Source organism: Nilaparvata lugens, chromosome 2, assembly GCF_014356525.2.
Source record: "Nilaparvata lugens isolate BPH chromosome 2, ASM1435652v1, whole genome shotgun sequence".
NCBI lineage: Eukaryota > Metazoa > Arthropoda > Insecta > Hemiptera > Delphacidae > Nilaparvata > Nilaparvata lugens.
The window spans coordinates 79,801,429-79,822,879 of NC_052505.1; the positions used below are offsets into that span (position 1 = coordinate 79,801,429).

At 34.9% G+C, this 21,451-nt stretch overlaps 1 protein-coding gene across 1 annotated transcript in view; it reads right to left on the reverse strand.

Moving 5' to 3' along the window:
* LOC111063259 (protein patched) overlaps positions 1 to 17,233 on the reverse strand; it is a 64,939-nt gene extending 47,706 nt beyond the window's left edge. The window contains 2 exon segments of the mRNA XM_039421851.1: positions 4,729 to 4,921; positions 16,968 to 17,233. Of these exon segments, the coding sequence (XP_039277785.1) occupies positions 4,729 to 4,921; positions 16,968 to 17,057 (283 nt within the window). The 5' untranslated portion in view covers positions 17,058 to 17,233.
* Positions 17,234 to 21,451: the final 4,218 nt, after the last annotated feature.

Here is a 21,451-nt window from a genome sequence, read left to right on the forward strand (position 1 = left end):
CTTTATTTATTTTGTCAGAAATACCTGTAGTGTGGCGAAAAATATCGTTTGCACCATGGACAAAAATGTTTTTCTGCTCTAGGTGCGAAATATACTATTTTATTAAATAATTATTTCAAATATCCAAAGAAAGCTATATAAATAGAACTAAGGAGTTATGTTACGGAAAATATTGACTGAAGAACTAAATCTTCCATCTTCGATTATTACTGTCTTGGCCTGGTGAAACGGCACAGGGCACAGAATGAGAGACTACCAGCGTCACATAGCTTCACGAATAAGAACTACGTGGACTATCGGCTTGAAATATAACATTGAAATTTGGAACATTGGATAATCTGGATTGAATACAAAAGAAACATTTGTCAAATTATCCAATTCTAGAATTTAAATATTTAAGAGCGTGATATGAGAGACGATTTCATGCATGAATCTATAAGAGGAGATAACTGAATATTGGTATTCTATTCCTATCTATCCTATTCTATTCTCTCTAGAGTCTAAAGTGCAATGACGGTCACTGGGAATTGCTGTTTTATGCGGTGTAAAGAAAGGTTCAATTAGACAAGAACTCTCTAGCATAGAGTGAGTCAGTTCTCATTCAGGTACCCATAGACAGAAAAAGCTGCACTAATCAAAGAACACGGCACTCTACTTGTTACTGTGATCTACAGCCTGAGAAATGACTTATAAAGCTGCATTCACCATAATTAGCCGGTCTAGCATTGGTATACCTATAAACACATAACTCTCTAGAGGGCGGTGTGCCCGCCATTAAATAATAGTATTTGTAGTATCGGCTGTTCCGACTCCACCTCTGATCTGTTCTGACCCTACCTCCTTCACAACTCTATTACTGTAACTTCTGATGGCGCTCTCTTTCACTGTGTTACGTGTGCAATTATTGTAAATAATTATAGCGAACTTTCCGCTTCCGTGAGTTTATTCAGGAGAGTAATAAAACGCGCTTTCCCCACAAGCCTCCAAATTTTTAACAAGCATCATCAATTAAATTCGGAATCTAGATTCACTAAAATTAGGTAAGTGATAACAACACATTCCGACAACAAACAAATTTTGTTCAATCGAAAATGTTGTTTTAGACTATGAGATAGAGGCTATAACTGCATGGCGTCTTCTCCTAGAAAATAATGAGTAAATTACATATAAATTATTGTCTACCTCAGAAAAAGTCAATGGACTACTTCAAAGCATTGATTAAATAAAATCGGCCAATGACTTTCCAAGTTCCAAAATATAGCAACTTTCACCATTACAGCCAATTGACAGAAATAATAAGTGAATATATCTCCCAATAGAAGAGAATCTATTGTAAGCCGAAAACTGGATACAAAAACATGATTACTTTGGGAAAATGATTTACCAACTAGAAACATCTGGATTCACGCAATCAAATAATTGTTGGGTTTGTTATTTTCACAAATGGATTGTCAATTTTGTTTTTCTCACACTTGAAAATTTTATTGAAATTTCAGCTCTATCATATTTTAACTTCTATCATAGTTTTGGGAATCACTTAATTATTATTTGTATGGAATGGAATCACTCAATTCAAATTATTATGAAGAACTGCGTAAAAAAGTAAATTATTATCAAACTGATTCCTATCACTGATTACTTGAAGATCTTCTTTTCAAGTTTAATGGTCGATTTGTACTACACTTTGGAAGCTACAAGATATGTCTTTAGGTAACCGAATCGTTTTCACAAGGTTGAGGATCAGGTTTCCAGATAGCTGCTAGCTTAATGCTTACCCGCATTAATTGCTACCAGAATTTCGAGGCAGTCTCAGTTTGGGCAATAATTTGAGAATAGCCGCAGGACCTGTGGGCTGTGGACCAGAGGACCACCCGTCGACTCACACCGCGTGTGGTCCTAATTATTTCGCTTTCTTGCCCACTACTAACCTAGTCAACACCATGTTTATGCCAGTAATCTCAAACCAATGTCATACGTTTCCTGTCTTCTGCTTCATGGAAACCTCTCCATTAGAGAGTATAACACTGGTGGATACAGTCGTAAACCTATTCATTTTTCATAAATGGTTTTTTTACCATAAAAAGTTACAAAATTATCAAGATGCTAGAACTATTCAATTTATAATCTAAGATAATAGAGTTGTACATGAAAACGATGGAGCATTCGTAATTACTACCACGGTGCTCATTCCCCACACCCAGACTTGTTGTCTTTGTGGGGAATATTCACTATTTATATAATGTTTCTGCTGTAGTTTTTATTTCCTACAATCAATAATTAGTAGGTATTCGTAATACACATTTTGACCATAAAAGTTATAAAATAATCAAGATTCTGGACAGGATGATATTTTATAATCAATCATAATCCAAGATACTAGAGTTGAAGATGAAACATTGGGAATTCCGACCCAGTTAGTCAATAATTAGTAGGTATATAATTAAAAAAATGTATTGCCCTATTTTTATAATTACAGATATCGTGCGTACCGGTTATATCATAGTTACCACAATTTCAGTTACCGGTATCTACCATATTAATAAAAAAAATTAGTAATGCCCGGTTGCAAAGTCTGTTCACCTTTAATCCCGGTTAAATGCCACAAGAACCAATCAGAGAAGCCCTCCTCTCAGAAACCCCTTCTCTGATTGGTTCTCGTTGAATGTAATCATGATTAAAATTCAACAGGCTTGTGTGCAACCGGGTTTAAGAGAATTGTATAATTACATTATACAATTATGAATTGAATTATAGGTTCGATTTTCACAGAAAAACAAGACTTTCAATGAAAGTAATAATCGTGGTGTATATCTTGCACATAATAAAAGTCAAGTCCACGGTCAAGCTTAGGGGTTGATTTGAACTGGATGTAACCAACTATAACAGATACAAGGTTTGTACTATGTGCTTCTATGTAGATCAAAGCATACATAAAATTGCATATTTGGCTTGGAGAAAAATGTTTGTCAATAAAAATACATCAGTCAATGATTACTGAAATTAGAACCAGACTTTGTACAAAAATATACAACCCAATATAGACCAGACAATGAAAAAACCCTGGGAATCGTTAAACCTAAAAAGTTAACAGTGTCTTCATAGGTGAACATAGGAACATATGAAATGTGGGAACATAGGAAATACAATATAGACCAGACAATCAAATAAACAACCATGAACATCTCACTCAAATTGGAAAGGATGAGCTAATTGACGAAACAACATTGCGATGAAGATGTTTCCGCTAGTTGACAGGCTACAATTATTGGCCAACTCTAACCCGATTAATAGGCACCAATTACAGTAGGAAATGATAGTTTTTCGGTTTTGTTTTCGTGTTGATTTGCATACAATGTCATTATCCTGTCTGGAAATCTTTCCAGGCCGGAGTAGATGACGCCACTCCACTCCTTCATCCCCTGAGACAGACAGGCGGCTGATAAAAGGCCGGAAGCGGAAATAGCCCCTATCCGGTCAGAAAAGATCAATATCTGTAGCAGCAGCCTAACAAAACTGTCACCTTCAATATTGCTAAACAATCATAATCAGTGCATCAACTCGCTATAAAAATTGCTTAATCACATTAATTTAAGTGTTTTTGTGCTAGTCACTTGCAACCAAAGTAGAACTTTTTGTAAACTCTCCCCAAATTAAAAAAATGAATCAATGATCTGAAGATTTTGAAATAATTTCACTTTCCAATATGTGATTTACAGTTTTATAATACTCCAATGCCACTTCTCAAAATACTGTAAAATGTTCTCATCAAATTAAAGTACTGTATTGAATTGGAAGCTTTCTCAATCCTGATGATATTTTCTCTAGCAAACCATCATAGACTATTTCTGGAATATATTCGAAGTATTTGGTACTAAACATCAATTGATGTAAAAAAACCACATTAAACTGGGGACTGGGAAACCGGAGCTAAGCTGATGGAAAGTGGATGAAATGATAGTTTGCAGAGTTGTGCTTTCTGAAACACGTCCCTTTAATTCGGATTCATGCTCTCCTTAATGTGAATACAACCTATTTTTGTAAAAACACTTAACTTACATGGGCTACTTTTGAACAAATCTATAAATGTACACAAAAATAGGTACGTAAATTAATAAAAACAATATAAAAATCTTGTAGTACCCTTTATTTTTTAAAAACTATTTATTTTCTACATTTCAACTTGAAAATGACCCAAGTTAGGGTCGAAACTAATCGTTGAACTATTTTAAAGTTTTTCAAAAATAAAGGGTACTACAACATTTTTATATTGTTCTTATTAATTTACCTATACATTCATAGATTTCACTTGTATTCAACTGAAAAACAGTTGATCATATCTAAATGGAATTGAATTTAATCCACCTGAAGCATTGAATTTAATCCTATTGAGTTGAAAACTGGTACTGAACAAGTATACCTACAATGTAGTGAAAATTCAACAATATACAGGCGGTAATGGGTAATATCAGGGCTGATTATTATCTGGTCACTATTTATTCGTTATTTCACATGCCTACCATATTTTTTCTCCAGAATACAACTATCAGCAGACACAATCAATCATACACCGATCAAGTTATGAGAATCCTCAACCATTAATTTGATTAACAACCCTCGATCTAATTAATGCTGAATGAACTCTCAATCTGAAGAGATTAACATAAAATAAAGCAACAAGATATATCATAAAATTATTCTGATTTGAATATAATTGAAAATGGAACTGACCTTCCACCCACAGTTGTTCGACACGCGAATGAACGACAGCCGACTTCAATCCAACACAGAACGAAGAAAGCACTAGAATCGCGACAAATAACACTTTTCCCGCGTGACTATGAATGAAACAGCCCAGCTGAAAGAGCTGCGCCTGCAGTTTAGAACGAAACCATAGGGCTGTACGGCGACCCTCTGCCTTTTCCTGAAACAAACAACACAATTTAGGCTATTAATATTTCATCTGGCTATAAAAATATTTGAATGAAAAATATTTTGGGTGAAACTATTTTATCTGGCTATAAAAGTACCGGCACGGTACATTAATGGGCCACCAAAAGTTATAGCTACAAATACTGTGGAATTAAAATTATGTTGGTTAGTATTCTACAAACTATGTAATCCCTTTCTTATCTGGGAATTTTCTCTTTGCATCAATTGATGTTCAGGTAAACATAATGGAGCTACTATTTCAAATCGTAATAGAGCAAGTAGGATAATGCAGCAATTATTGTAAAGTGTGTAAAAAGTATTACATTAATGAATTTTCAATAACAGAATTACAATTAAATATTAATAATTCTGTTACAAGCATAATAATTACAGTTTTGTAGTTTTATTTCACCCCAAAACTCTAGGCTACTAAGAAAGTTATATTTTTTCAATAGGTGTTCTTTCAGGTTAGTACCTATGTAACCTATATACTATCCTTGGTTCTTTCACGGAGTAAACGCCTTACAGTATTGAAAATGAATAAAACTCCACAATAACCTTTTTCATGTATATCAATTTACAGTATAATCAAATCAAGCTAATCCATTTCATTGATTCCAGTACTATATTTGTGTAACTGTTAGCTTCAATTTCATCGGGATCTTATATCTAAACTCATATTTGAATGAGCTAGAATTGGTTATAGATATAGATACATAACTTATCACTCTTTCACTTGAAAAATTCTAGACATCATCAACAAGGTTGAGCAATAGAGAAATCCTTCTAGTTCTAGTTTTTCTTGAAAGATAATATTTTCTAGGAAAATTCAATTTCCTACAACATTAATTCAACTTTTACTCTGGGTTCCCCTTCACTAATAAAGATAGTAGGCTAATAAAAGTAGGAAGTGAAGAAATGATTGGATCGCAATATTTTTTTCAATACGAGTGGAAACTTCCAATAACGAAAATTCGATAGCAAGAATAACAGAGTTGTGCGATAGATCTTTCTCAAACAGTTGATTGGGAATGGAACTTCGCCGTCGCTATGGAGAACGAGGTGGACCGAAACTGAATAATTTGGGGTCGTAAACACGTAACCGGCCAGTCGTAAATGAGTTTCGCAGTCGACAACGGCTGAAATATCTATTGCCGAAGGACCGGTAGATGGCTGCCCAAAGCCTAATTAGTTGTTGGTTGAGACTGGTAATAAGGACCTGACCGTGATGGGTGGTCGATAGCATTGCCTACCCTACAATGTTTACTACATGCCTACTGAGTATCTGTATATATCCAAGTATCTGTGTGTAAATCTGGACCTATAGCTGTTGACCTCTCTCAGTGCTGTACTGAACTAGGCAACTCCACCCTTCCACACAATGCCACTGACCATTCTCAATAACTCGCACAACGGCTGGCTTTCAAATAAACGATCACTTGTTTTGCAAGATATTTAAACCAACTGGCCATTTACCAGTCAGTTATTGTTGGGAATTTATTACTGTATTTGAAGCACCCGTCGATGTAACTTGACGTTGCTTACAGAAAAGACAGTTCATCTTAGAAACCAAGAAGGGATAGTATAATAAGTAGAAACGATGTATTTTAACGGGATAACGGCATATTAAAACATAACAACATTGCAATGGCTTACAAGAGCGTGAAGGTACGAAATTTCATTCATCTGTAGAAAAATCATTCTAGTATCTGCTAACAATCTTGGAGAAATATATCCATCAATATCAAGTAAAAGAAGTAAAAGCATCATGATAATACATAACATGTCAATTAATAATTTTGCCCAATATCGTTGAATTCCTTTTTTCAAATAGTATATCAAATTCATTTTTACCAGCCTTAACCCGCTTTGACTATATCCATCAATATCAAATAAAAGAAGTAAAAGCATCATGATAATACATAACATGTCAATTAATATTTTTGCCCAATATCGTTGAATTCCTTTTTTCAAATAGTATATCAAATTTATTTTTACCAGCCTTATCCCGCTTTGACTATATCCATCAATATCAAATAAAAGAAGTAAAAGCATCATGATAATACATAACATGTAATAATTTTGCCCAATATCGTTGAATTCCTTTTTTATATAGTACATCAAATTAATTTTTACCAGCCTTTTCCCGCTTTGACTATTTCAAATTATAGGCCTACAAAAGTGGAAAGCCAATTAGAAAGAATTAACAACAATAAATTCAAATGACAAGTCAGATATCATCTGAAATTTCCACATTAACAATATTCAATTCTATGAATCCTCATTAACATTTTTCTTAGCGTTGAAAACCCAACTTGTATGAGAATGAAGCAAACATCGTAGAATTCTATACTGTATGTTACTGATGACCCTGATATGTAACTTCTTGGAAGATGTTCTATCACGTGAGGCCACAGACAAGCCTAAGTTGCATCAATGGATTGTTTAAGATTGAAGCCCAAGATTCTATGGGATGTTTTGTACCCCGGATTTTCTCTTGATTCGTGAGTTATATCATATCTAGCTCCTATCACTTTTCAATAAAATCACATAGGACCACAGACAAGCATTAGTTGAATTTGTGATAAGAAGATTCAAAACATTTAGATAGAACAAACACAGAAGATAGAACATTTTGTACCCCGATTCAACGAATTTTTCTCCCGATTCGTTGAGTTACATCCATTCGAGCTTCTAATATCCAATAAAACAGTTGCAAATGTAAATAACAACTGCAGAACATGACAGAGAGCATATTGGAACACATCGACTGTGACGGAAGCCACAGCACAAAAGTTGAGTATACAGACGAAGATGGCAAAGTCATAAAGCTGAAAGTTTCACGGCTAATAAATTGTTTATTAGCATGCGGCATATTGATGGGTGAGCCGTGGGCCCGCAGCAAGCTACGACCGGTAATTGAAACACAAGAGACGTTTCCCCGTACGGTCATGGCAGGTTGCAGCGGCCCTAGGCAAAGCGAAAGAGGATGAAGATATAGAGAAAAGGATGAGGAGGGAAATAGAAAGAGATGTGTGGCAGCGGCTGAGAGACAGACTGTTGACGTGGATTGGCCATTTGGCCTTGCAATGCACTGGAATGGTGTGTTATTAATTTAGTGAGTCAGCGTATCGCGAGCTCCATAAATTTGGGCGCCACACGGTCAGGCGGCCTGCGATAAAGACGCCGCTGCTTGGGTGGTCACTCGTCACCGACGTTGCCAGTTCTCCGCTACCAACTCAACCCAACAACTTGGTCCACGGTCCATCAACCACTGTCCTACTATCAGCATTTATCAGGTTCTTCTCCACTACATACATCTCAGTTTAGTTTACGGAGTAATGATACCCGTAGTGTACCCTATGATTGGTATACAGGTGATGATATCCGTGAAGATGTTTTCTACTCCATGCTAAAATATAGTGGGCTATTGCACAAAGTAGAACCTCTTTCTTCTTCTCTGTAGCTATTGGTCCTTCTTTTCCAAGTACTTCCAGATGACTGTGCATTTCAAGAATGTGGAGTAGTACGGATTTTACGGAATAGCAAGAGATTGTACCTATAGTACCTTGGAGGTGTAAAAATAAATTGATCGATTGGACATACTTTGCAGCCAGTAGTCGACAATCTGAGTATAAACATAGAGAAACAATAGCGTAAGTAGATATCCCATGGTATGAGGAATTATTTATGTCGCAACTTTTACTGTTATCTCAAGCCGATTATTGTCAATTTTTACTGTTTTGTTGGGGTGATAGTGTATGAACGACACAATTTGAGAGACTACCAGTGTCACACAGCTGCATAGGAAAGAACTACGTGAACTATCGGCTTGGGATAACAGTAAAAGTTGCGACATAAACGCCCTATACCATGGGATATCTACTTATTCTATCGTTTCGCTATGGTATAAAGCATATAAATAATCTGGGACGCATAATAAGCAGAAAAACAACTGACATATCCACCAAAGAAAATATAATTGACATTCTATACTCTCTGATCTCCACAGAGCACAAACTGTTATGACAAACGTGATGTATTTAAAATATCTGTAAGTAGAACTACTGGATTATATTATTTATCTTCATGTATCTTGTAATAGAAGCTTCCTATTTCAAAAAAATATCTTATTACTTTTTTGTAATGTATTTTTGGGTCTTAGGAAAAATGAAATTTTCTTTCATTTTCATTTCATCTGGACCTGCAGGAATAAATGTTGAATCAAGTACCTACAGTAGGTATCATATTACCTGATGATAGTTTCTCCCATCAACTTTTACTTCATCGGTTGTCACACATATTTTAAAAATACTTCTAGAAATTGTTGTAGTCATGAAAATTATATCAACTTTTTCTGTAACATATGACCAAAAATTACCTAATTGTTACCAGAGCTTGCACATCACGTTCATATTCTAAAACTTGATTTGAAGTGACTAGAGTGTCAACTCTGGTTGAAACAGTGAACTGTTTTCTCATTTAAATTCTTCAACAGTGTATGTATTGGGGAGTGAATTTTGATTGCCAGTAAATGGAGCTGGGTTATAAAAATGTATATTATCACAGTGATATTATATTCTAGTTTGATTACAGCTGATACTTGTGAAAAAATTTTATTTGAATGTGTATAGTCATAATGGTTGTTTACCATGGCCTTATCAATAACCGAAAGCTATCATGATTGTTTATCATGGTCTTAGTGATATTATATTCTAGTTTGATTACAGCTGATACTTGTGAAAAAATTTGATTGGAATGTGTATAGTCATAATGGTTGTTTACCATGACCTTATCAATAACCGAAAGCTATCATGATTGTTTATCATGGTCTTATCAATCACCGAGAGCCTTTCGGCTTTCACACTCTCAAATAGAATATAATAATAGTGACCTATTATTATATTCAAAAACGGTACTGGCATTGTACTTTGGCTAAAAGTTGGTGTTTTGAAACGAGAGGTAACGGCATACACAGATTAGAATATAAAATGAACACATTGTCTTTGAAAGGGTGACAGTTCGAAAACTGGCTTGTAGAAAAGATTCAACATTGACAGAATAAAAAAGGTATTTACTAAAGAATGGAAAAGCAGAAGAAGCAAGGTGCACCACACCTGTTCCTCGGTCAATGCAAGACAAACAGCAAGCAACAGCCACGATCCACGATGTTGGGTTTGTTGGCTGGTGGATGTAGTGACTACAGTGATGTCTATATAGTGGAGACTCTTGGTTCAACAAACCAATCTTCTAGCAACTGCTACCGCGTGCTTGCCTAAGGCGATACAGAAACTTGACTGTAATCTCGACAACTGCATCATTTGAACCAGTGTAGCCTCTCTTATATAAAATGGAAGATTTTAAAAGAAATTGCAGTTAACCGACAACTGGAATATTATTACTGTATAATAATCATTTCAAACATCCAATGGAAGCTATAGACCTGAGGACTTCTGCTACTGCAAATATTGACCGAAATATTTTTCTTCTGCTATTTAGTTCTTAGGTAAATATTTGAAGTAGCAGAAATCCTTAGTTCTACTTATTGACCGAAGAACTAAATAGGAGAAGAAATATATTTCGGTCAATATTTGCAGTAGCTTAAGTCCTTAGTTCTATCTATATAGCTTCCATTGGATGTTTGAAATAATTAAGATTCAAGTCGACGGTTTTGCATTTATCGTTATGTTTATATGTTTGACTGTTGATTTTTTTAGGCTGACCTGTTGCCAGTATATCTTGAAGGAGATTTCGATGTTAGCATTATTGATACACCATCCCCAACAGCCATTAGCCGCTTCCACACCGATATCTCGCCGACACCGTCATACAGACAGGATCTACTCTGATGGACAGTATAAGAGGAGAATGTGGTTTATAAATGTGCAAGGTCTACTGTTCACAGAACTAATAGTATAGCTTGGATATTTGAGATAATTATTATACAATCTCTAATATAATATTTCCAAATTTTATACAGCTTCTTTTCAATCCTTCCTTTGTTGTTATGATAAATACTTTGTTGTTCTAGATCTTCTGTTAAATTAATTATTTAAACAGCAATATATACGATGACTAAAATGATATAAAATTGATGAAATTTTTTCGTAATGTGGGGGTAGAAGCAGAATTTTTCATAGATTTAGAGAGAGAGGTGTCCATGGGCTTGGGGGGAGGTCACCCCTGTGATAAGGCAGTTTGGTGAGTTTCGGATCTTACCATGAAGATGGCAACTCTCTTATCATGAGCAACTCTCGGTTTGGCGTATCTTTTTGGTCATATTCTGATAGTTACTCACTAAAATTTCAGCTGTTTTGGATGAGTAGTGTTGCAATGCTACAATCGTTTGAGTTAGTCGATGTCGGGTGCTCACATCAAACCAAAACTTGTTCGATTTCATAAATACTACGCGTCCAAAATTTGCTGAAATTTCAGTGACTACTCAAATATTACTAAAAAGATACACCACTTCTTGTTCACGTGGGTTATCATTTCCATGATTATAGGTGGGAAACTTTTCAAAATGCCCTCGTATAATTCAGAGCTATTAGAAAAGACAATTTTGATCAATTGATCTATACCTTTTCAATAACAAATCACTCACAAAAATATAGTGTATAGAATCAAGTGTGGCATTGTAAATCATTGCGACAAATCATTGAACAAATCATCCCAAAAATATTGTGTACAGAATCAAGTATGACATTGTAAATCATTGTTTACGTTGTAAATCATAGGATTTTAACCCTTTTGAATAGTAATACGATTGATACAGAATTAGATATCCATTGTCTGTCTATGCTAGACAATTTATACTAATATTACATTGATATTTATAGCTCTAATTTCAATTAAACATTGAATTTCATGTTGAAATTGTCAATGTTCCAATATCACAAATTATAACGTAACTTGTAGGTGACTCATAATCTGCAGTAACAATGGGAGATAATTATTGCGGGAGACACTACCGTCTACCGTCTACTGTGTAACATCACTGTAAACAAGTAACCGGAAATGAGGAGTGAATCAAATGCTAGTGGTTGACAGACTGAACAGAGGTCGTTGATGTGTTCATTAACACAACATTCATAGAATCAATACAGATACCTTTCTTGCAGGTGGGAAGCCAAACTGTTTTGAACATCTCAATTATTTCAGGTGGTTCACCTTAATTTACCTATTTATCATCCAACACCTATATGAAGATTCCTCACATAATTCTATATTTACAAATGACAACACAGAACAGAAATAATAGTCCAGAATGGTTGAGGATGATCAATCCATTTCAATTAGGCCTACTTTGAAGAGTGTCAACTGAGTCTTGGACCCTTTTTTCCATCATATAATTAAATAAGGATTTTATCAGAGACAATTAATCTATTAAACAGTATCTTTACCCTATCATATTATTTATTAATTGATAAAGATAACCATTATTAACGTTCACTTATTCTTGTCCCACAGTCAATGAACACAATCAACACAAGAAGAGTAGTTGAAAAATGACTGATATAACTTGAAACCAGCAACATGATGATAGCGGAAACCTAGTTTCTGGAATGTAGGTTTATGTTACTCTGTACCAAGGATAGTATATAGCTATTATATATTCTATAAACTATTTTTGGCTCTGTACTACTCCTCCATTATCTCTGTGGTAGTAGCAGGCATCTTAACATCTTCTGAAAACTAAATTCAAGCAAGAAAAACCTGCACAAAAATGTCCAAAACAATATTCATCCGTAATATCGTATCTAATATAAATGTACTGTATTACATAATATGTATCGTGATTAGAGAGATTCCTTTTATTAGTATATGCAATGAAAAGGACTACATTACAAAGATGCTTTCCTACAGGATTTCCCTTCATTCAAATACAGTATATACATTTCTTATACTGTATATACTCTTTCACAAAACTGCTTCACATTCCAATATCCAATTGCTCAGATATCCTTTGCTGATTTCAAAATTCAATTGCTCCTTAATAATAATAATGTTTTATTAACTCAAGAGATTTTACAAACATAGTTTCGTCAATAGTTTCTTCACATTCATAGATCATCCATCAAATCATCTCCATTATTGTGTTTTGAAGAAGCTGTCTCACGTCTGTTAATAATTTTTACAGTTGGTATTGAACTTTACTTTTCAATTATAGTTTCTTCATACAGTAATTTAGAGTCAATACAATATTAATATAAGTTCCATTCCATAGTCTATTCAATATAAATATTATCACAGCTTATTTGTTCCACTGCTGAATCAGCCAAGATCATAATTAAATTTAAGTATACCGTAACAGAAAAACAACAACAAATCTATTAATGATTAAAACAATACCAACTTGAATCAACAGCAACTTAATTAAATTCAAGCAAAACGAAGCAACAATATGAGAAGCAGGGTAACCTGTTGTGGGTTGTGACTTTTAAGGCGTCACTGCTAGGACCCTATGATAGCTGACGATGCCACCAAAATTAAGATTGTAATACGATCACAATGTAATCTTCGACGTAATTGAGTTGGCCGGACAAATTTAACGGACGTTTGAGCAGAGCGGCTCGGCTGTCACCTTGCGGTCGTAATCGGACCCCTCGGTCGTCTCCGGTTGCGACCCGCTCGTGTTGCGGCACCCACCGCACCACACATCTGGCACTTCCGTTTTCATTTTTACGCCGAATTAAACACTTTGCTCTACTCCAAACCATCAGTGTATAGAGTGATATAGAGTATACGATGAAGTAATATGGAGGAGCAGGGAGTAATTTTTACTCATTTGTTACATGTCTCGTCTCCTCAGTCCATCAGAGTAACTGGTGAATTTAATGAAAAAATATCTTCAGATGAAAATTACTGAGATATCGCAAATATTCAAATGCTAATGAATTTATTATTATTATTAAACGAAAATAAAATTTTCGAATAGTAGCGCTCTTCGAATTTCCATCTATAGTGAGGTCTACGTTATAATGACAGTATTTGATAAACTTTTATGTTGCTATCCTTGTCTATCAATCGACAAAGCAGGTAGTACTATCTTTTACTAGCTCCGCAACGATGCCAAATCTTGTTTTGACAATGTATAAATATAATTAATTAAGGCAGAGAACAGACAATGCTGTTCTTCTATCTGTATCCACTGACATTATAACGTGGACCTCACTATAGCTGTTTACCCTGTTGTCAATATTTGCAGTAGCAGAAGTCTTCGGGGTGAATTACAGCATTTAATTTGAATTTTCGTTTAATAATAATAAAAATATCTTCCTTTCAGTGAGGTTTCTTTCAAATCCTTTAAATGATAAGAGTGTATGCTCTACGGGGCATAGTAATGTAGGGAGGAATCTTTCAAATCCTGACTCGTAGAAAATTACCAGAATTGAAAAATTTGGTCTTTTGAGGCTCTGACTCTTCACTCTTCAGGTTAGAATAAGCTCCCATAAATCCTGGACCTGCGCTAAAGATTTGGGAGATTCATGATTGCATCGATGTGACAGTAATTCACATTTTTAAATAAATTCGTGAACGATACTAGCTAATCTATAATTCTCATTCATTTTTCTCTATTCATCTGGAGCTTACTGAACTTTTAGCTTCTCCATGGTGCGTGGTTCTTCTTCTCTAGTTTCTTCAGAGATTTAGTAAACGACAAAATATTACTGGCTTAGTTGAAGCTAAGATTTTTACAATAAGTGTGATTTGGCTTTTCTTATTTTTCTATACCGCCTGATTTATAATTTTCATGTATTTGCATCCATCCATCCTGAATTCCCACGCAGCCTACCGCTTCTCTATGAAGCTCTTTGGTTTTCTCAGAGAATTAGTAGCAATATTTTGTCAGTAGGAGCTGATAATAAGTCAAGTAGGAGCTGAACAAGCTGTTTGTTGTCCGGCGTAACAAACGCACAGGGTGGTGTCCTGCCCAACATCCAGGCTGTCCTCTTGCCGAAAAAGACCGAGAAGAAGGCTTAAGTCTGCTTGCCTTGTTACTGCGCGCTCGCGCGCATTCGACTCTTGGTGTTGAACCACAAATAATCATACTTGACAGGATCTTTTCTGTAGTATGTATTTCTCATCTAAATCTCAACTTTTGAGCACTAAATGTGTCACAAAATATATAAATACTGTACTTCGATTCACTTTGCATCCTTCAGTATTGGTTAAATGGGAAACAGTGAAGTTTATCATTTCAAAAATACTCAGAGGAGCATAGACATGATCTCATTTTTTTTCTCGGCAAGTACAACTTGTTATATATAGATATTTATAGAGTATTTCATATGATTTTCGAAATATTTTAAAAATCTAATATATACGGTATGTCTCAGAAAGCATTTTCTTACATCCCTTCAACTTTGAATTCTAGTCCCAAATAAATGTATGAGTTATCATTGAAGATAATTATTTTCCTTTTCCAGAGACTAGCAGAGGATGTTCGACGATGAAAACTAGAAGAGAATCATCTGGTAACCCAGTTAAGCGAGAGAAAAAGGTCGAAGCACGATAGCAATAGGGGCTGCCAAAAGGAGGATAGAAACAGTCTGTCAGAGTATAATACGATGATGGGTGAGTGGTACAGAGAAGAGACAGAGAGAGAACCTTCTCTCTCGCACGGCACAACACGTGTGTGGTCTCCAGATCCGTTAAGAACAAGCATGCGGAAGACGGAGTTACTCCAAGCCCCACTACGAAGGATCGGGGACCACACACACAACTATGCTAGCGCCATCTGTACCCCAAATCTGAACTAAACTTACATGCATGTGGCGCGTATATCGTTCAGTTCAAATTGGTATAAATGTAAATAATTATACGGTATTTTTTAATCATAGAAATATGAAAAGAAAGAGAAGAATTTAAAAACAGGTTAAGCATACGCTATGGCTTTAAAAAATGAACATGAATTATCTATGAAAGGATTCACTTGAAAATTCGAAATAATGAGTAAATTGAATACGTCTATCAGCTTAGCAAGGATGGATGGATTGAAGACTTTGTTAGAAGTTTCAAAGAAAAAACCAGGCTCAAAGATACCTAACCTACCTTTATACACTCTTGTTTCTTGCAAAAGTAAACGCTAACAAATATTTGAGAACAGTTCTATGATCAATTAATTAGAAAGTACTCCAATAAACAACGTATACTTAATAATGCAAACGTTGGATACAGTAGTACAGATCTCAATAAATAAATCAAGCATTAATTTAGAATTTGATACAGTACTGAAAAGAGACTCAAAGAATGTCGTAGTGATTCTATTTTTAGCTAATTGTAAGCAAAATGTATAAATATGAGAGCGATTGTAAGATGATGAATTACATCTACAATATACTCAAATACACAAAATAAAATTCCAAACGTTGAATAAGAAAAGACAGATATCAACGCCACGCCATTCTGAGTATTGTAGTTGTAGACAGTAGGTTCTACATGCCCAGTTTTCAAACATAGAAGGTTATAACCTCAAATCAACAGTGGTAGCTTATCTATCCTATTAACTTTCAATTTAAGAGGGTTTACAAGTTAGTAAATCGCTAAGTCTGTAGGTGAAATAAATAGTCAAAGCATCAAAAAATTGGTAAATACTGCAGCATCAGCTACTAGCAAAACAACACAAAGTTTTGGCAACATTAGCCTACTGCCAAGACTTAGGAAGTATTCAACCGGCAAATTAACTACTGATTTATTTCAAAGCACCAAAACTGTGTCCCGAATATGTAAAAATTTAGACATTCTCATGAAACAAACCTTCTGATTTCTATTTAAAAAATAGTTTTAGATGCATTCTACAGCGGAATTAAAGATTTTGAGGTTACCGAAGGACACTACAACGCTACCTCTACGAAACCGTTCGAACTAACTAACATTCAAACAGGCAAGTCTCAGAGACAGTACAAAAGTTTCTTGTAGTTTTAACTTTTTGAAGTATTTGCTTGTCGTGGTACGATTATTAGGGCACTGCAAGATGTGGTGGATGAGTTAATAATTTGTTTATACAGTTAATTGTTCAAGTTTACAGAACATACCTTGTCGATTTGTGCAAGAGCTAATGCAGCATCAATCCAGCTAGTTCTCACGTAGAGGTCCGTCTGGTGTCGTGGTTTTTCGACCACCATAGCGCCACTGCATCACAGAGTTCCCTAAACCCCAGTATCCACATTAGAGATAGGTAAATTTCGTACACTCTTGACACCACAACACTTCACGTTCACAACCGACATTGACGAAGAGAGAAACGCGACTGCATCCGATAACATACTCACAGGCCGACTGTCTCGAGAAGACTGGCCAAGTTGGCTGGCGATTGGCTAGATGGCAGCTGTTTCCTAGCAACCGCGCGTCCCCCCACCACTCACAGCCCGCCATTCAACACGAGACCACACACGTGGTCGCTGGAGAAATCGAGTATACAAAAACAACACAGGACTCCCCACGCGGCCAAGGCCCTCTACAACTATACACATATATTCATCAATACATATATTGGGCTCCACTCTACACGCACGCCAGTCCACCTACACGCGCACCAATACTATAGCATCGCCACCAAAGCAACATTCCTCACCAACCCTCATTCTGTCTCTCTCTTTTCATGCTCGCTCAGGATCCCTACACTTTCATTTGCGCATTTCTTGCTAATTTGACTAGCCGCAGTGACGTAATGCGCTAATCAAACTGAACTACTGGAGTAGTTAAGTTACATCATTATGTTTCACATTGGATTAGTTTCTTTTTTGTGGGAAGATTTTACAACTTTAAAACGATCAGTTTTCGATTTTTCCACATAATTAATTCAAATTACTGAGATTTGATTAACAAAAGTATGGTACCGGTAAAGAATATATTTCTGCAAATCGGATAATACAGGAGATTCCGTTCTATGTACATTATGTAATAATGAATTAATAGTAAATCAGACAATTGATTGTAAATGTTGTCTGCTCAGCAAGTAGTTTGGCGTGAGAATTGAGAATAAAGTGGAACATGACGAATACGAAAACCAGAGACAATATGTGTTTGAGTCAGTAGCATAATAGTGCAATAGTAATATGAGCAAACACCAAACAAATAATTTTGTTTCGTCTGTTCTAGAAGGCTCAATATTTCAGTAATTCCAGGGAAGAAGATAACATTAAGATTTGAGGTGTATTTTTGTTCTTGACCTGTCTTATGACAGTTTTTTATGTTCTTGACTTGTTCACTTGTGGCCATACTTATGACCACGCCATGAACAGGAACTCATTATTATTATTATTAAGATTCCCTGGAGGAAGGAAAGAAATTTCTCCAGGGAAGAAGATTCCCATGGTATACTGCATATAGCAGAAACAATTTTGAATATATAATCACGAATAGCAAACAGTATAAGACAAAGGAACCATTCTACTTCCATCCAAAATTATATACCGTAGAAGCCTTCTGCTTCTCTATCAAATTTTATTAAAGTACGATTCATCATCATGGTAATTGTATTTCTTCAGAGCTTTAAACGAAACTTATGAACTAGACTCTAGAGGATATTGATGTAGAGTATCATAATAATTATGCAGAATTCTTTTATCTTATAATTATTTCAAATTTAAAAGAGTATTACTTATTATACATTGGTAAAATACTACAGTAAAAATAGTTCATTTAAGGTTAGAACCTCCAAAGTTTATATGTGGAGCTTATGTGGAATGAAAGAGGAGAGGCTCAGCTTACACACATCATTGATTATTGCATTGCGGGTTGCATACCTTTACATTAGCAGGCGCTTCTTAATAATCTGTATCTACATCTAGAGTAAATTGGATAATTTTAATTACAATATTTAATTCATGATCAACTTGAATACTGAAATATTTGCAAGCAAATTAAATTCATTGAACAAGCCGCTTGCTCTGAGAAGCCATATTTTTAATATGATTTTTTGTTACACAATGAATATGTGTTGTAAGTTTATGTATTTCAAACATTGAGGTAGTAAATTATTCTCTTTTTGACTGGTTTTTGAAATCATTATTCACTAGAATCACACCTTCAAGAAAACGTGTTTCTATTCAAAAGTAACAATTTTATTCCGGTAATCTGGTAACATTCCCTTTCGTGATATTTATGCATCGGTCCTTGAAATCTAAGCTATGACATCAAGCCGTTCCAAGTATCAGTTACATTAGAAGAACGCCGCCTTCTAGATTGGTTGCAGATAACATCAACATGGCTCGTTCTATTACAGCAAAATCTTTCAGGTATTTTCAGATTCCAGGGTATTATCAAAGGAATTCTGATACTAAATAAGACCGATAAAATTCTATAGCCATATCGATTCTTCAAGAAATTTACGAAACAGATTATCGTCAATTCTGATACTTTTTCAATGCTATTTTGAGTAAACTTACTCAATAAATTTATTTGGCCATTTGCTTCAATCGCATGGATGTACAAAATCACATAATAAATTATGGAGATATAGAATGTTTAGTATTTTTACATAGAACTGGATTTTGGGGTAGCTCAAGTTTACAAACTTCTTCAAATGTATTGTTTTTCCAGTTGGAGATTTTGCTGACTCATACGCATTCAACTCTAATGAGAGACATTTGGAATTTGGTGTAAAATTTTGAAAGGATTTCCCTGTTAATGTTGCTGATTGTCCAATTCGAATAATATATTCTTAAAATGTATAATACTCCATTCTATTTCATCTTCCAACATTACTTCTGAATAATAATTGTGAATGCTTCATTGTTTGTGTATATCTTTTGATATTAGTTAATAACAATAAATTTTTACATTATTAATACTGTTTAATTAAAAATTAGGTATCTGTTGACCAGCCAAGCTATTGGGATGGTATTTATATTTTTAAAATATTGGTATTTAGTCATAATAGCTCTCCCAGAGACAATACGTCGATGATATCCTCTCTCGTCCACTAAACACTGCCATGTAAAAAAATTATGAGATCATAGCTTTTTCTGACATTTATACAGTCTGATGTGGAATTATCAATTCAATTATTTTTTTACATAGGCCTTCTATATAAAGAAATGCAATGTATATCAAGACACTAATATCAAAAGTGTTTAATATTATATATGTGTGACGCTGATATATATAAATTTTTCAATAGTTGTGTATCATTAAATCTATGAAACAATTATGAATTATGGATTATTATGTTTGTTGAGTTTATTTGCAAAAGAAGGAATGTCTATAATATATAAAATATTATGTTACTTTTGATTTATTTATTTATTTCATTGGCAATCACAAATTATATATATAATACTATATCCTTGTCTTTGTTTCTGCCGAAATATGTCATGATTGAACAATTTTAAAAGGGTAGTTAGATAACCTTATATTGGACTTTTTCACCTATAAATTTGGAAGAAAAATAGCACAAGGACTATCTTATTATTTTATCTTTCAATGTTATTACATTAGTGTCTTTTGCATTGTAAATAAATAAATTTCTAATTTTTATTAATATTATATCCTTCTATAATTAAATACTAATGGAAGTTTATAATGCAGATTCATACAATATATTATTCGGGAGGAAATACCTCCTCTTTCAACGAGTGTCTTGTGGGTAACGACCATCTATGGGTGATCCCCATTATTCATGCTGCACATTACAGAATAGTGGTCAACTCAGACCTGTACCAGAGCCTAGGGACGGTAACGCTCTGCTTTGAAGAAGAGATTGGGTTGCCGATCATTAGCCTGTAATAGGGTGAGCTCCGGCGACCAACGTATTTCTCCAGTTATGGTGCACACTCTTGACTGCATATATCACGACAGACCTTTTCATTATGTCTTGCCAGTTGGCGTAGGCCTACAGTGCGACGTCTTCGAGAGAGAGCCATCAACCGGGACATACTGAAGCTAGACAAAGACAGAAAATGACGTCGGACGGAAGATGAATTAGTCGGCCTCTGACAAATGAGATGGATGCTGGTCACGGGTTCGACTCTCAACTCAGAGAACTCTCTTCTCTCAACGGTTCGACTCCCTTCTCTCTCCTGACCAGTCATTGCCCGGCTACCTGTCTTCCTCAGATTCAGCTGACAGCCACAATCACTCCTCGACAATGATTGACTTTTCGCAGTAGTGGCTGCAATTTAAGATGTTCGCTTTTGCGAATTCCAATCGTAAGGATTCATTAGCCTGTCAATTATAGTACGCTAATGGTTAGCGAAAACGGATTCTTCATTAACTAAGATTGAATCAAGAAAATAACACTTTTTAAAATTATTATATCCACCTCAAATTCATTCACAGTGAGATATGTCAGTTACCTCAGTTTTTCTAATTTCGCACACTACAATATAAATAATGAATAGTGAGTTTTATTTCAACCATAAAACTAAATAAATTTCACAAACACTTTTTCAAAATTAACTGACCACTACATCAATTAAGCGTGGCCAGTGACTTAAGCTATTGTAATTTGAATAAAATATTCATATAATAGCACTGTCGTCGTCATAATCGTAATTCGTATGAGATGAATTATATT